The sequence below is a fragment of the Hemicordylus capensis genome, chromosome 4, assembly GCF_027244095.1.
Source record: "Hemicordylus capensis ecotype Gifberg chromosome 4, rHemCap1.1.pri, whole genome shotgun sequence".
NCBI classification, from domain to species: Eukaryota; Metazoa; Chordata; class Lepidosauria; order Squamata; family Cordylidae; genus Hemicordylus; species Hemicordylus capensis.
The window spans coordinates 21610285-21628177 of record NC_069660.1 but is presented as its reverse complement, the minus strand read 5'-3'; the positions used below and the strand labels follow the sequence as shown (position 1 = coordinate 21628177).

General features: G+C 43.8%; 1 protein-coding gene across 3 annotated transcripts in view; it reads left to right on the top strand.

The window, feature by feature from the left end:
• Positions 1–15690, top strand: part of PCK1 (phosphoenolpyruvate carboxykinase 1) — a 49448-nt gene extending 33758 nt beyond the window's left edge. For 2 of the 3 annotated variants that reach the window (XM_053244544.1, XM_053244542.1), the window contains 9 exons: positions 578–831; positions 3896–4077; positions 5702–5905; positions 6507–6694; positions 8480–8642; positions 9615–9839; positions 9947–10078; positions 12580–12675; positions 13701–15690. In XM_053244544.1, coding sequence (XP_053100519.1) covers positions 608–831; positions 3896–4077; positions 5702–5905; positions 6507–6694; positions 8480–8642; positions 9615–9839; positions 9947–10078; positions 12580–12675; positions 13701–14155 — 1869 coding nt within the window. In that variant the 5' untranslated portion in view covers positions 578–607 and the 3' untranslated portion in view covers positions 14156–15690. Of the gene's footprint in view, positions 1–545; positions 832–3895; positions 4078–5701; positions 5906–6506; positions 6695–8479; positions 8643–9614; positions 9840–9946; positions 10079–12579; positions 12676–13700 lie in introns of all 3 variants that reach the window. The other variant, XM_053244543.1, reaches the window with a different exon arrangement.
• The last annotated feature ends 2203 nt before the right edge of the window (positions 15691–17893 follow it).

Here is a 17893-nt window from a genome sequence, read left to right as displayed (position 1 = left end):
ACAGCTACCAGAGAGATGCTATGCTGAGCTGAACAGCTTTTATTATTGTTGTTGTGACTGTTATTATTTTGCTGTTTGTTGTTAATATTCATAGACTGCTATGCTGGGGTTGGATAGGGACAGTTGCTCTCTCCCTGCTAAATATAAGGGAAGCATCATTTGAAAAGGTGCCTCTTGGCCCCATTGGCAGCCAATATTTCAACTGATATCTAGTTTTCAACATGGGGATTGAAAATTGTTCAACACTGTTCATAATTTTCAACATTGGAGATGGGACCATAGCTCAATGATAGAGCATCTGCTTTGCATGTAGAAGGTCCCAGTTTCAATCCCTGGCACCTCCAGGGGCTTTTACCTCTAATCTCCACTGGAAGGCAGTGTGTGTTTTTGTACATCGACCTGATTTTTGTCAAAGTCCATGCGAGATCTTTGAGAACACTTCACAGACAATTTGGGTTATTCCTTCTGAATTGATGCTTAGCCCAATTTATGGCTGGGGTAAAAAAAAAAATCTGGGATTTTTTGCATGCGATCATCTTTTCCAGTTTGTAATCCATATCACCGGCCGTTCATCCAGGCCCTCATCATCCCCTACAAAGAATAAGCGATGCCACCAGAACTGCAGACACAGCTGAACAACACCCCAAAGATCATCCAAGGGGATCTGAAGAGTCTGGTGCCAGGTGTGAGGGACTTCATAGAAAGCAATGCCAGGCTGTGCCAGCCAGAGGCCATCCATATCTGTGATGGATCAGAAGACGAGAACAGGAACATCTTGGAGCTCATGGTAGAACAAGGCATGATTCGGAAGCTGGGCAAATATGAGAACTGGTATGTGGTGTGGAAGTGGGTGTGTAGTGTGAATGGCTGAAGCCTGGCTCACAGTCCACTGAATCCTGATGTTTGGTCTGTCTTAAGCCTGGCATGCGTTTGCATCACCAGTTTAATGCTCCTGCTTGCTACTTTCTGGCGGGGGGGTGGGGGGGGGCGAGTTTCCTTTTCTCTTTTCCATGTCATTGCTATTTCAGGTATCACTCTTTTTATAGACAGAGGCTCTGTGCCTTTACCTAGCAGCCAAAGGTTTTCCCATTGCATCTGTATTTTTTGGGGGGAAATCACCTAATTATTTTTGCCTACAATGTAGTTGTTGAGTGTATAAAACCTTTCTCTTAAAAAAAAAATTGTAAATCTTTTTCTGGTTTTATGTATTGTGGCAATATCCAGACTGTATTACTCAGCAGTACTGAGGAGAGTAACTAGAGTAACTGCTCAATAGTTGACATTCTATTTAGTTTCAATAGGACTACTCTGGAGTAATTTAGTTAGGTCATCAGCCAGTGCTTACTAATGTATATTCTCTTCATCCCCAGGCTGCAATTCTGTATAGATTTATCTGGGAGTAAGTCCTGTTGAACTCAATAAGATTTACTTCTGAGCAGACACACATAGAACTGCATTGTTTATCATTTATATTCTCAATGTTTGAGATTTGTACTTTGTAAGCTGCCTTGGATCTATGGAAAGGATGGAATTAAAATATGGAAATAAAATTAATCTGGGGGTGTGTTAGTTGAGAATGTGCAAATCACATTCACTACATTCTGCCCAAACAACTTCTTCTTCTTCAAACAATAATTATAAAAATAATTCAAGGGGTGAAAGGGAGGTTCTGTACATTTTCAACAGAAGACAGCTCTGTACAGTACTGATTGGCATTCACTTGTGGTGTCACAAACTCACTTTTCCATTTCTACTCCAATCATGGGGTTTTGCAACTTCAAAAACATTGATTGTGCTTTTATTTTTTTAAAAAAAGAAAAATAAGAAATGAACATTTAAATAAATAAGCATCCGTACAGTACTTTGAAGGGAATAACAGTTTATCTGAAGTGGGAAGATCAGAGGAAACTAAGCTCACCCACTGAAAGAAAAATCCATGGTGACTACTATTAATGTTATGTCTGTATACACCATGGAATTCTGGATTTCTGGTTCTTTAAAACTTGAAAAAGCAAATATGTGTGTGATACTCCTTCTAAGCCTGTTTACTCAGAAATAAATCCCACTGTTTGCAATGTGAAGTGCTCCCTAGTAAGTGAGCATACCTTCACAGAGTAAGTTACTGTGATCATACAGACTACTCGATGATTGCTATGTTGTATTTCCAGTTGTGGAATACATGAGAATGCAAATTGTGTGAGCCAGAGTGTGCAGGAACTGTAAAATGCTCACACGTTGCTGCAACATGTATCTCTAGATGCTACAAGAGATGTGGAGCTGTTGCTGCTGCTAGTTGAACATGATGCATATCATGTATCCCATCGTCCAATGACCTGCCCCACTGCCAAACACCAATTTTATTTATTTATTTATTTATTTGCTTGCTTGCTTGCTTGCTTGCTTACTTATTTGATTTATATACCACCCCTCCAAAATGGCTCAAGGCGGTTTACAACGAATAAAAACAATTAAAATCAATTTAACAGTTAAAATCAAAATAATGTGAGGTGAAAGTGGGGAAATTTGTTCAATTTTTATACCGTCCTTCATAAAGCACCCCAAGGTGGTTTACAAAAGTTAAAATACAATAAAATTCCATAAAAATCACATATAATCCACTTATGGAATTCTCTGCCACAAGACGTGACTGCCAACAGCCTGGATGGCTTTGGGAGGGGTTTGGATAACTTCATGGAGGAGAGGTCTATCAGTGGCTTCTAGTCAGAGGGCTATAGGCCACCTCCAGGCAGGATGCCTCTGAGTACCAGTTGCAGGAGAGTAACAGCAGGAGAGAGGGCATGCACATACCTCCTGCCTGTGGGCTCCCCAGCGGCATCTGGTGGGCCACTGTGTGAAACAGGATGCTGGAATAGATGGGCCATGGGCCTGATCCAGCAGGGCTGTTCTTACGTTCTTATGACTTCCTCCTCTTTGCTGCCTCTGCCTCCTCCCTTGCTGGCTGCTGGGCTGTTAATGACAAGGGGGAGGGAAGAGGAAAATGCACTCTAATGCCCCTTCCTCATTTCCTCTTCTACTTATTCCTTCTCATTAGCAGCTCAGCAGCACAGAAGGGAGGAAGCAGAGGAGAGTGTGTGCATCATCCTATGGCGGTTCATTGCCACAAAGGAGAATTAGCAGGCAGAGATGAGCATGTTGTTTATCTTTTGTCAAGTATTAAAAGAACATGCAATACATTGGTCTGTATTTCCAGCATACTTCATCAGTAAAGTAGATTACATTTGGTGGGGGGGGGGGGAGCTATTGCCAATCATCCTGACAATGTGCTTGTGCAAATATGTTGCTGTTGCGCTAGCTAGTTGTGCTAAATCTGGAGCTTGTGTTGCAGCTTAGTGTTGTACTTGCACAAACATGTTTGTGTTTGTATACCAGGGGTGCAACATGTGGTACAAATATTTTTAAAGGGAACTTTTGTGCAATTGTGCAATAACCCCCCACCCACCCCATGATTTAGCACTGCTACATAATCTTATTGCACTAGTGCAGGGCTGCTCAACATTGGCCCTTCTGCCTACAACTCCATAATCCCTGGCTATTGCCACTGTGGCTGGGGATTATGGGAGTTGTAGTCCAAAAACAGCTGGGGGGCCTAAGTTGAGCACTAGTGCTACGTTGTTTGTTGTGTAAGCACACCATTAGTCAGAATGTCAGCCAGTATCTAAAAAGAGATCTGCTGAGAACCTAGGAATTGGCTCCACTCCTTACCCAGCAGAAATCTTGTTTCAATGAGCAAGTCTTTGTTAGGAGTAGATGGTTTATTGGCAGAATTACTGTTATTCTTCCCATTGTAAAAGGCCACACTGTGCTAGACAGCCTTGATGTAAGATGGAATTGTACCCTCATATCCAAAGTGTAAACTTCCTGCTTTTCTCTACAGCTGGTTGGCTTGCACAGATCCAAGGGACGTGGCAAGAATTGAGAGCAAAACTGTGATTGTCACGCAGGAGCAGAGAGATACTATTCCAGTCCCCCAAAGTGGTGTAAGCCAGCTGGGGCGCTGGATGTCAGAAGAAGATTTTGAGAAAGCTTTCAGCGTCAGATTCCCTGGGTGCATGAAAGGTAAAGACACCAGAAAGAGTATTCACTGTTAGCATTAAAACACAGCTTCACTTTCAGAAGATAACAGAATCATTTCTTCCTCTATGGCAGGGATGGACAGACTGAGTTTATGGGATCTACTATGCTTCTTAGATATTCAAGGTCCATTTACTTGCCAGCATGGGGTAGTGATTAGAGTGTTGGACTAGGGCCAAGGAGACCTGAGTTCAAATCCCCACTCAGCCATGAAACTTACTGGGTGGCTTTCGGCCAGTCACTTAACTGTCAGTGTAGCCTCCCTCCCAGGGTCATTATGAGGATAACCATAACTAGTACAGTGCTCTGGGCTTTTTGGAAGAAGATCAGGATGTAAATGTAAAAATAAATAAATGGATAAATAACTGTAGCGAGTTGCAAAAGGGGGGGGAGGGGACAGATTGGCTGGCATAATGCAGGGCCTAATGCTGGCATTTTCTTTCTGCTGGGGTTATTGCGCATGTAAAATCTAGCTCCACAGTTGTGCAGCTTGAAAATGCACATCTACAGTTGCACAACAGAGCTTCCATTAAAAAGAATGGAAGCTCTGTTGTGCTCCATTGTTTCACTTTGTGAATTGTTTTTGTTTTTATTCTGTGAAAGTGTTTGATTGTTTTTGTTTTTATATTGTAATTTGGATTATGTATACTGCAAAGAGATGTATATATCAGGCGGTATAGAACTATGGCAAATAAATAAATAAATAGGTAAGTAAGTAAGTAAGTGCGGGCACAAATTTTCAAGACATTGCACATCTGCACTCTTGTGCAGTGCTGCTGGAGCTAGATTTTACATGCTCTGGCACTCCAGCAGAAGGGAAAGGCTGGTACTCGGCTGTGCATCATGTTGGCCACTATTTATTGTTATTGAGAATGTTTATATTCCACTTTTCAACAAAAATAAGTTATCAAAGCAGTTTACATTGGAAAAGAAAATGATTCCCAATCCCAGAGGGACTCACATTCTAGAAGGAAAACACAAGAGAGACACCACAGCCACTGGAGCAGATGTGATGCTGGGGTTGAATAGGGCCAGTTGCTTTCCCCCTGCTAAATAAGAGAGCCAGCCATCACTACAGAAAGAGCCTCTTTGCCCAGTTACCAGAAGTTACAGACTTAGAATAAAGGAACAGCCATGCCTTTTTGAGGTGCTTTGTCAGTTATATTGCTGTTTTATGGATGTAATAGCAATAGCAATAGCAATAGCACTTACATTTATATACCGCTCTATAGCTGGAGCTCTCTAAGTGGTTTACAATGATTTAGCATATTGCCCCCAACATTCTGGGTACTCATTTTACCGACCTCAGAGGGATGGAGGGCTGAGTCAACCTTGAGCCCCTGGTCAGGATCGAACTTGTAACTTTCTGGTTACATGGCGGCAGTTTTACCACTGTGCCACCAGGGGCTCCTTTTGTTTGTAAGACAAACAATATAAGCATCCTCAGCAGATCTGCAGATACAAACCTCACTAAAGGTTCACAAAGGAAGCAGGATGGCATTCCATAAAGAATGCTACCACAATTTTTTGCTGCTACCAAAAATTTTCAGCATAACTTTACAGTGTTTGCGTGCTTGCTTTAAATCCCTCCTCTGCTCCTCTTTTGCAGGGCGCATCATGTATGTCATCCCTTTCAGCATGGGGCCCATTGGTTCTCCTTTAGCCAAGTTTGGGATTGAGCTGACAGATTCTCCTTATGTGGTGGTCAGCATGAGAATCATGACTCGGATGGGAACATCTGTCCTTGAAGCCCTTGGCAATGGGGAATTTGTAAAATGCCTCCATTCGGTTGGGTGCCCTCTGCCATTAAAAAGTAAGCACCCTCTCTTCAGCTAACTCTCATGCCATAGTCTATGGTCTTGATTATGTTGTTGACACTGCACTGCACTCTGGGTGCTTTCCCCCCCAGGGTTGCTAGGCATTCATTTGAATAAGAAATGTTAGGTTTGTGTTGCTCAGCAATGAAAGACATGGGACCTGAAAGTAATTCCAAAAGATGCCTCCAATAAAAATGCTTTGGAGCAATCCTTTTTTTAAAAACAAACTTAGATCCTCTCATACATTTGATATGTTTTTGCTTATGCAAATTAAGTACAGTCTGAACTCAAAGAACTTTTCCTCTCTTCTTTGCCTCCCTATAATAGAGAATGCATAACCAACTAGTTATTTTCAAAGGAAGTTGACCACTAGGAACTGCTATATTGGAGTTAACTGTGCAAACAGCACTACATTGACCCCTAGAGACAGAAATCAAGCATTACAACTTATTTTCCTATTCTTATCAAAAGGAAAATAAACATGCATATGTTCCAGTCTAGAAAGGATGCATGTAAAGATTGCACCTTCATCCAGGAAAACAATCACAGGGTTTTTAAAAAAACCATATAACTGGAGTTGTGCTTTGTATTTTGTAGAGCCTCTGGTAAATAACTGGCCGTGTAACCCAGATTTGACTCTGATTGCTCACATCCCTGATCACAGAGAGATCATTTCCTTTGGCAGCGGTTATGGAGGAAATTCCCTACTGGGAAAGAAGTGCTTTGCTCTCAGGATTGCCAGCAGGATTGCCAAGGAAGAGGGCTGGCTTGCTGAGCACATGCTGGTAGGAAAAGTGTGAACAAATACATTATTTAAATCCCAGTACGCTCAAGGTGAACTCCTAGGGGATGCTCACACTGTAGCCGTATAGTGGTTCAAACTGCAGTGCTCCAAAATGGTTTCTTGTACTTTCGCAAAGGGTTGGGTAGATGTTATAAAGAAATGCATGCAGCAAACATTCAAATGGCCTCTTTTTCTGCATAAGAAGCAGATTTGGGAATGGACAGTATGAAATGGAGAAGCAGCAGAGGGAAGGGGGTGTTTAACCCTTAGCTGAAGTTCTAGGATTATACATACAAAGCCCTCTTGGGCTCACAGAATTAGCCACAGAGTTCTTTGGATCTTGGCTATCAACTTTATTAAATCTTGCAGTTTAAGAAACAGCAGGAGCATCCTTTTCTCTATAAAGTAGGAACCTAAACAAAATGCTCTTTAAAAAAATCAAGGTTAGCATAGTGGGTAAGCCACTGAGTTGAAAATTCCCAAGTCAAAAGTGCTAGTTCAACGATGAAGTCATTCATTTGGCCATCTTATGCTCTTCTTGCTCATTCTTCGCCCCTCTGCCTGTCATTTGGCAGTACTCATAGTGGCCAACCTTAAAGGGTTGTTGCAAGAATGTATGTAGTCCATTGTGTCCTATAAGGACCCTTTATGAAAGTGCCATAGAACTAAAGCACTATGAAAGTGCCATAGAACTAAGGCACTAATTCAGTTCCAGGATAGTTGCAGTGTCCACACACAGAGAATCCCCGTAGGGCTCAGCAGAGTCCAGGTTTTTCCCGGGACTGCCCCTGCCCCCCACCAACCAGCTCATGTGCCAGAGCATGCTGAACTTGGGCGGGGGGGGGGGGGGGCGGTTGGCTCGGCTCTATTGAATCTTATTATAATCCTCTGTATGGGGGTCCTGCACCCATTGGGAAGAGATTGGGGCCTATGTATCAATTTATTTTATTTATTTATTTTACTTTAATATATATTCCTCCTGGCTCTAGGCGGTTCACAAAAATAAATACAATAAAGGCAAAATTAGACCAACTGTTAAAACAAAAATTTAAAACATTCAAAGATGACTAAAAGCCAGGCTAAAAAAAAGTGTCTTAAGGGATCTTTTAAAGGCTGGTAAAGATGTTAAACCACGAATGTCTATGGGGAGTGCGTTCCCCAGCCTAGGAGCGACTATAGAGAAGGCCCGTTTAATGTCGTGATTATTATATCTTATTCAGAAGCAGAAAGCCAGTGAAGTGCCCTGTAGTGGCTATGCTACTGGACTACGATCGGGCAGACCTGGGTTCAAATCTCATCTCCGCCTTAGACCTGGGATTTGAGTGATCTTGGCATTAGGTGATCTTGGGCCAGTCACTCTTTCAGCATAACCTAACTGCCAGGGTTGCTTGAGGATCATATCGGGGGACCATGTGTTCCACCTCAAGTTTTTTAGAGGAAGGCTAGGCTAAAAATGCAATGAAGGTGGCTAATTGATTAGTTTGGCAGAATCATAATCTGCAGAGAGTAAAATCTATACTCAGTTTTGATGCATTCTAGATTTCAAGTTTCTATTTCCTCATGCTATTACATAATTGCAATTATGTTGCAATTTATAATTAAGTAATAATTGCAATTATATAATTGCAATGGTAGCTGCATTTCTCATTTTGGAAGAGTACCAGTGAGACCTAAGTTGATTGCTATGTAATTATTAGCACTTCAGATCTCTCAGTGTTGATACTGTTTGCAGGATGGCATTCTTTAACAATGCGGGGGGGAAATGTTTGGTGTTTCCTCCCTACAGATCTTGGGTATCACAAATCCAGAAGGTGTAAAGAAATACTTTGCTGCCGCTTTCCCCAGTGCATGTGGGAAAACGAATTTGGCCATGATGAATCCAACTCTGCCAGGATGGAAAATTGAGTGCGTTGGGGATGATATTGCTTGGATGAAATTTGATGAACAAGGTAACCACTTTAGAGTGCAATTGGAGATGCAGCATCTCAGAGCTGTCTGGCTTTATTATTAGGAGTTACAAGTCTATCCCACCAGGTCGCCCCCCCGACACACACACACACTCTTTAGCTTCACAATTACCCTATGAGAGATAACTGGACCAAGTTGACTCAGCAAGCTTAATGGCTAAGTGGGCATTGAACCCAGGTCTCTCTGCTGCTAGCCCAACTCTCTAACCACTACACTACACTGATTTTAATGGTTCTTGGATCCATCTGGTAGTAATTTATGGCCAGTGCTAAATACTAGATAATCGGGGCAGTTTCCTGGTGCCTTCCAGTACTGGGTAGGTCCTTGTTGTTGAAATTAATCTGATTTCACTATGGCAGACCTTCCGTTTCATTGTTAAGTGGGCTTCCATGTGTGCCATGTGTGCATAATACATAAGCACAATGATGCTTTAATGTTTTATTTTCAGAAAAAGCAAATGACAAGGCATGAATGCAAGATAAAGCTTTTCTCCAACTTTGTTAGTTTTTCTGGAGGGTGGGGGAGTGAAGGAAATGGCAGAAGGGCAGGCTAGGAGGATACTCATGGGATTGCATCTGGAACAGGAAGATGGGAGATGCATCTTCTCCTGCACTCACTGGTGGGGGTGTGATAACTTTTAAAGTGGGGAAAGCATGTCTTGTGGGCAGTGGCAATGTACATTATCTGAAGTGGGAGAATATTGATATTTAAAGCTCTTTAAAATGCTTGTGTGATTTTGGCAGTAAGTAGGAACTGCCAGCATCTCCAGGTAATTGTTGGTGTTCAGTAATCTATGCAGGTGCATGGAGCAATGGAGCAAGCATGGGGAAGGACTGCATGCAAAGGGGTGATATTGTGTTGGGTGTGGGACAGCGGGGGCCCTTCTCACTTGCAGAATCCCAGCTATCAAACACTGGATATCGGAAACACTCATGACATGTACAATCCCATAGGTAACTTAAGAGCTATCAACCCAGAGAATGGCTTCTTCGGAGTTGCTCCTGGAACATCCGTGAAGACAAATCCCAATGCTATGAAGACCATACAGAAGAACACCATCTTCACCAACGTAGGAGAAACCAGTGATGGGGGCATATACTGGGAAGGCATTGATAAACAGCTTGCACCAGGCATCACACTCACTTCATGGAAAAACAAGGAATGGACTGCTAAGAATGGTACGAATGATCGCTGTGAAGGCTTCTCTCCCTCTTCCCTTTATTTTAATTGTATTTTAGGATACAGACCCAATTGTGAAATACTTATCAATGTTGTATTTGTACAGAGGAGCCTTGTGCTCACCCCAATTCCCGATTCTGCACCCCTGCCAACCAATGCCCAATTATTGATCCTGCTTGGGAGAGTCCAAAAGGCGTGCCAATTGAGGGTATCATATTTGGAGGCCGAAGACCTGAAGGTAAGAGTTTCAAAAGGGATTCATCTACCGATCCAAAGCAGAGCGTGTGTTCGATATAACTTTGAGATGGTTGAAAATGGAATCGTGTTCACATGATTTCTTTGACTTAAAAGGCAGGGAAAGCACCAAGGGTCCTTCCAGATGGCAAAGGTGTGCTGTGTGAGAATCCTGAGTGCACGATCTAAGCATGAGTTTATTCACCCTTCATATGCTAGTGCTGGTTTCTGTCTTCCTTCCTGTCTCGAATTGATTCTGTGCTCAGATGCAGAGCAGGGTGCTTGCATGATTTTTGCAGCGCCACCTGCTGGCCAGCTCTTGCTTTCCAAGAAGAACTGATAACTAATTTAGCACTAGTGTCTGGAGGGCGTGTAAACGTGTGCTTAGATCTTGCACACAAGCTTCTCACGTAGTCCATCTTATTGCTCTCTGGAGGAACCCCAGGTCAATTTATCTTGTGCAAATAAGGATGATTGCAAAACAATGGTGAGCTGCATCACACAGCAGAAAGATGAGGAGAGGCCATAGTTTATTAGTTGAACATACATTTTGCATAAAGAAAGTCCCAAGTTCAATCCTTAGCATTTTCAGATCCATGTGTCAGGCAGCAGGGGTGGGAAAGCCCATTTCTGACTGAGACCCTGGGGAGCTGCTGTGAGTCAGAGTCGATGAGACTAGACTAGGTGTACCAGTGGTTTGACTCAGTATAAAGAAGCTTTATATGTCCATACAAGGGACAGAAATCAACAGGAGCAGATGGGGTGCATCAGCCAAGTTTCGAGGTAGCCACTTTGCATAGCAGTTCAAATTAGAATTCTCTTCTCACGTGTTCCTTTTACTAAAACAAGTTTACCTGCTTTGATGGAACCTAAAGCCAATGGACATTACATTTTTAATTTTTTCTCCAGGAGATGAGCTATTACATTCGAAATATGTTGGGAATCAGCTTGGAAATAAAATTAGAATTTTATTTCTGCCCCTTGTTAGGTAGGATGAAACAGCCAAACTTTCACACGGGGCCACAGCCAGATGGATGAAAGATTTTAAAGCCCATAATGGCGCAGCAGGGAAATGGCTTCACTAGCAAGTCGGAGGTTGCCGGTTTGAATCCCTGCTGGTATGTTTCCCAAACTATGGGAAACACCTATATTGGGCAGCAGTGATATAGGAAGATGCTGAAAGGCATAATCTTATACTGCACGGGAGAAGGCAATGGTAAACCTCTCCTGTATTCTACCAAAGACAACCACAGGCCTCTGTGGTTGCCAGGAGTCGACACTGACTAAACGGCACAATTTACCTTTACCTTTATTGTAGGGACATTTAACAACAAGCCCAATGAAACAGTAGCCCTAAAGTGTGGGGTTTTTCCTGCTGTGGGATGAGCTCTGCCTCTACTCCCGCACATTTCGGACTAAAATAAGAAGCAAGCTCTGTTCCAAGCACAGTTTTACTCTCTTTCTATACACTTCCATATTCTTTCATAATTAAAGTGCCATTTCACATTCTAGCCACATACACAGCAGAGTCCTAGCACAATTTTCTCAGCTCCACCTGCTGACCAGCTCTTGTATTCCATAAAGAACTGAGTAATACGTTTTCTGGCAAATAGTGGTTCTTTGTGGAATGCAATTGCTGGTCAGCACGTTGCGTTGAGAAAATCGCACTAGGACCCTGCTGTGAATGTGGCAAGAGTGTGAAATTGCACCCTAAGTGACAAGAAAATAATACAGTCTGGAAATACCCCTTTCCTCCTCTAGTAACACCCCTACCTGGTTCTGAATCTAGCACTAATTTTGCTCCTCCTACCATGCTTTGTTTTTGTTGGTGTTGGTGTTTTTAAGTCCAGGTACTTGGCATGCTTATCCAAATAAATGTTTATTTGGAATCTTTCTTTTTAAAGCAAGCGTGTTTTTAAAAGGTTGAAAACGTTCCTCCCAGCTGCAGCACTAAACATGAACCTTTCCTAATGTAAATCTCCTCCCTTTACTCCTTGCCCATGAAAATAGAGTAGCCTCTTTATTGAACTGTGTACAGCCTGAATAGATTAGATAAACTGCAGGAAATAAGGGATGTGCTTAAAATCCTAGACTTGCCAGTGCTGGCTGTATGTGTGCTATGGTGTTTTTTTTTAAAGCAGCAGACCCTTTAAAAGCATTGAGGAGAGCTGGTCTTGTGGTAGCAAGCATGACTTGTCCCCTTAGCTAAGCAGGGTCTGCCCTGGTTGCATATGAATGGGAAACTTGATGTGTGAGCACTGTAAGATATTCCCTTCAGGGGATGGAGCCACTCTGGGAAGAGCGTCTAGGTTCCAAGTTCCCTCCCTGGCATCTCCAAGATAGGGCTGAGAGAGATTCCTGCCTGCTACCTTGGAGAAACCGCTGCCAGTCTGGGTAGACATTTATTGAGCTAGATGGACCAGTGGTCTGACTCCGTATATGGCAGCTTCCTATGTACCCAGCACCATCCCCCTTTAAATAATGCAGCTGTCCTGTTCTCTCCAGGTGTCCCTCTGGTCTACGAAGCCCTTAACTGGCAGCATGGGGTGTTCATAGGTGCAACGATGCGATCAGAAGCAACAGCTGCTGCTGAACACAAAGGTAAGTCTAAATACAAGGATGCCTCCACATGCAAGTCTCACATCTTATTATTCTCACCTGCAACTTGCGGACACTAAATTGCTGGCATTATTTCCCCCCCTTTCATAGTATAAATATATTTATGGTGGTGTCACCACTACCTGTTGCTTTCAGGATGGGGCCATAGCTAAGTGGTAGAGAATCCCAGATTCAGTCCCTGGCAGCATCTCCAGGAAAGGCTGACAAGTCAATGTAGACCAGGGATTCTCAACATTGGGTCTCCAGATGTTATTGGACTTCCTCCCATAATCCCCAACCAAAGGCCACTGGGGCTGAGGATTATGGGAGTTGAAGTCCAATAACATCCGGGGACCCAACGTTGAGAATCCCTGGTGTAGACAGTACTGAGCTACATGGACCAATGGCCTGACTCTGTATAAGGCACGGAGGAAGTCAACTAGGAAGCTTCCTATGTGGACTTTGGGAAACAGAGCTGGTCTTTGGGGAAGGAAAACTGCCGTGCTGAGCATGAATCATTCCCTTTGCTATGCAGAGTCTGGTCTGATTTGCATTTGGCTGGGCGACTTACATAGATATGAAGGCTGTCTGCTGTGAGGTATCCCCCTTGCCGTGGGGCTGCAGCTCCGTGGCTGAGCATCTTTTTGCATGCAGAAGGTCCCAGGTGCACTGGGAAAGACTCCTGCCTTGGAGAGCTGTTGCCTGTCAGTATAGACCAGGGTTTCTTAACCTTGGGCCCCCAGACGTTGTTGGACTACAACTCCCATCAACCCCAGACATGGCCTTTGTGGCTGAGGATGATGGGAGTTGTAGTCCAACAACATCTGGGGGCCCAAGGTTAAGAAACCCTGGTGTAGACCGTTCTGAGCGAGATGGACCAGTGGTCTGACTCAGAATAAGACAGTTTCCTGTGTTCCAGTAAGTAGGGTCAGTGAAAAGGCTGTATGATCCAGAGGGTAGAAAAGATTTGCTACCCACTTACCCGAGTTCAGTGACTCACTGATGCTATGTGCATGTTCTTTGTACAGGCAAAATCATTATGCACGACCCCTTTGCTATGAGGCCTTTCTTTGGCTACAACTTTGGCCAGTATCTCTCCCACTGGCTTAGCATGGCACATCGACCTGCAGCAAAGCTGCCCAAGATCTTTCATGTCAACTGGTTCCGGAAGGACAAGCAAGGAAGATTCTTATGGCCTGGCTATGGCGAGAACTCCCGCGTGTTGGAATGGATGTTCAACCGGATCCAGGGAGCGGGCTGTGCACGGCTCACTGCCATTGGCTACGTCCCAGATGACACGGGCTTGGACTTGAAAGGCTTGGAAGGCATCAGCATGCAGGAACTGTGTGATGTTTGCAAAGATTTCTGGGAGAAGGAGGTGGAAGAAATCAAGAAGTATTTTGAAGAGCAAGTGAATGCTGACCTCCCCTATGAAATGGAAAGGGAAGTTCTTGCACTGGAGCAGAGAATAAAGCAGCTATAACTGATCAAACTGTTACATAACTCCACGCCTTGACAAAACATGAAAGAAGCACTCTCTCTACTAGTTCCCCTGTCTGGAAGCACAAAAATAGCAGGCAGAGAGTTATGGCCGGAGCGATCACTTCTGAAGGCCAGCTGACACAGTAATACTTACACTGCTCAGACATTGCTTGATAAGCTATTGAAGCAGAGGTTATCAAGCCAATCAGGCTTATTACTTGATAAGCTTGCTGCCACTGATAAGTACTACAGTCACAAGAAAAGCTGTCTCCGAATAGCTACAGTCCTCATGTAATCTTGCTAATATTCTTGGAGGTGTGAGTGTATCACTCTCCCTCCCTTCCTTCATTCATTCATTCCCATTAACTGCTGATGCAGCAAGCAGGGCTACTGCACAGCTGCTGGCAATCAAGGGATGGATAAAGAACCACTCACCACCACTTCTAGTTTACCATCCTCTAAAGCACCTTTTCATACATCTCTCTGTATGGCTTTCACAGCTGTGTGTACACATTTGGGTGTAATACGTAGTTTGGCCCTGTGCTGTTGGTCATTGGCTGAGATACTGCGCAAAGTTCTGCACGCGTTGTAATGTAACATGGATACAGTTGCGCAAGGGCGTTCTGGCACAAGCACAAAAATTTCGCCAGCTGAGTTGCGCGGCAGTGCGGCCATTGGAAATAACAGCCATACTACAGGTGGCCGTTATTATCTGCAGACTGGGTCTTAGAGACCCAGTTTCATTATCCATGAGTAGAAAAAGAGGCAAATCCACCAGTCCACAGTTTTGAATGGCTGGGAATGACTTCCAGTGTCATTTCCAGCCGCTATTTTCCTGCAGAGCATAATTTTGTGGCTTTAAAAAAAAAAGTGAATATTTGACCATTTTTGCGGGTGGAGGGGGAGCATTGCTGGAGAATAAGATATTGTCCTCCGATTATTTCAGCCCCCCTTGCTTAGGAACCTAGCCCTCCACCACAATTCCCATTGACTCAAGGTTTTGTTATTCACAGTTTCTGTATTCGCACCTATAGACAAGAACGGAACTGCCATGAATAACAAGGGCCACCTGCATTGTGGAAGTATCTTTACACCATTTTTGCATCCATGCAGGAGTGCACCTGAGCAACTGCATGCATGTTCCATTACAGCATGCATGCAACTTTGAGCAGTGTGCATCTGTATAAGTCACACCAACTGTGCTTTATCTACATGTACAGTCTCGGAGTGAGATTTGCAGATGTTTGTTTTCATATATCTCCATTAAAGACCAGTGAGCCAGGTCATTGTAGGAGAACCCACACAGCAACACTTAAAGAAGCAGCAAAGAAAGTAGTTAGCTGTAAGGATGTGTTTAGAACTTTTAAAAAAGAACTTGTTTGGAAAGATGAAGCCTGCAGCTGGCCACGGTTGTTGCAGTGCCTGTTTGCTAAGGAATATTTTCTGTGTGCCTTTAATTTTGTATAGATTATGACTCTGTGATGTTAGGAAGTTCATGTTAAACTCTAAAGTAATAAAATGAGCTTTTATATGCAAGATCCTTCGTGTCCAATATTAATAGGATTTATGACTGAGTGTGCGTACAGGGAGTGTGTCATGGGAAGCAGGATTATGGGATGTGAAGAAGCCATCTGAGAAATTGTGCAAAATATTTTTGCTTGGGGGAGACCCTGAAATAGTCTTCAAATTTTTGAATTCCACTCTGGAGAAATTTCAGTTCCAGCACGAGGTCACCATAGCTTCTGACCACACTTCCCACTGTCCATACATTTAATCACAGTGTGGAGGGGCTCCACATACACACTCCTGTATGGGAGTAGGGCTCCTCGGTGCAGCTAGAAAAGGTGGGATGATCAGGGTTTCCAACTGCATGGAGGATCCTTATATGTACACAGCCATTCAGGCATATTCCCTTCACAAATGTGAAGGGAATATCCACACATGGATATTTGGGGTGTGGCCATTGGGCACATGGGCATTGGGGGTGTGACCACCTGATAAGATCCCACATAAGAACAGCCCTGCTGGATCAGGCCCAAGGCCTACCTAATCCATCTTCCTGTTTCAAACAGTGGCCCATCCGAGGCTGGAAGTGGCCTATAGACCAGTAGCCATTGATAGACCTGTCCTCTATGAATTTGTCCAAGCCCCTTTTAAAGTAATCCAAGCTAATGGCAATGACCACGTCCCGTGGGAGAGAATTCTGTAGATTATTTATTTATTTGTTTATTTATTTATTTAACCTATTTCTGCACCACCCAAAATTGGCGTCTCTGGGTGGTTTACAATTAAAATCATTTAAACATTAAAATCAGTTAAAGCCCAACCTTCAGCATATTAAAACTATAAATCTAATTAAAAGCCTGGGTGCCTTTTTAAAAGTTGCCAGAGATGGCGAGGTTCTTATTTCAAAAGGGAGTGCATTCCAAAACCTTGGGGCAGCATCAGAGAAGGCCTTTCCCTGAGTAGCCACCAGACGAGTTGGTGGCAACTGCAGACGAACCTCTCCAGACGATCTTAGCAGTGATGCGGCTCATGGTGAATAAGATGTTCTCTTAAATACCCAGGGCCCAAGCTGTTTAGGACTTTGTAGGTAATAACCAGCACCTTGTATTTTGCCCAGAAACTTATTGGCAGCTAGTGTAGCTCTTTCAACACAGGAGTAATATGGTTTCTCCTAGATGACCCAGAGACCAATCTGTCCACCACATTCTGTACCAACTGCAGTTTCTGGACTAAGTACAAGGGCAGCCCCACATAGAGCACATTGCAGTAGTCTAGCCTGGAGGTTACCAGCATATGTACTGGAGGTTACCAGCATATGTTCTAAGATCGTTCATCTCCAGAAATAGACGCAGCTGGCGTATCAGCCGAAGCTGATAGAAAGCACCTCTGGCCACCGCCTCGACCTGACACCAGGGAGAGGTTCATATCCAGAAGCACCCCCAGACTGCATACCTGTTGCTTCTGGGGGAGCGTGACCCCATCCAGAAATGGCAAATTAAAATCGTCTCCCAAGTTCTGACCCCACACAATGAGTACCTCTGTCTTATCTGGATTCAGCCTCAGTTTGTTATCCTTATCCAGCCCATTACTGCCTCCAGGCAGGCATTTAGGGAGGTTATGCCTTCTCCCAGTGATGTTGACATGGAGAAATAAGTTTGGGTGTCATCAGCATATTGATAACTCCCTGCACCAAATCTGATGATCTCTCTCAGCGGTTTCATGTAGATGTTAAACAATGTTGGAGACAATATGGAGCTCTGAGGGACACCATAGGAAAGTTCAGATTTTGAAGAACAACAGTCTCTAAGAGACACCATCTGGAATCTGCCCATGAGGTAGGAGCAGAACCACTGCAGGCAGTGCCTCCCACCCCCAATCCCCTCAGATGTTCCAGAAGGATACTATGGTCAATAGTATCGGAGGCTACCGAGAGATTCAAAAGGACCAACACAGTCACACTCCCTCTGTCAATTCCCAGTTGGCTGAGATCCATCAGGCTGACCGAGGCAGTCTCCACCCCATAACCTGCCTGAAAGCCAGTTTGAAATGGGTCTAGATGATCAGTTTCCTTCAAGACCTCTTGGAGCAGGGACGCCACCACCTTCTCAATCACCTTGCCCAGCCTTGGAAGGTTGGAGACAGGCCTGTAGTTGCTTAACTCTGAGGGATCCAAGGCAGGCTTCTTCAAAAACTGTCTAATGATTACCTCCTTAAGACAGGGAGGAATCCTGCC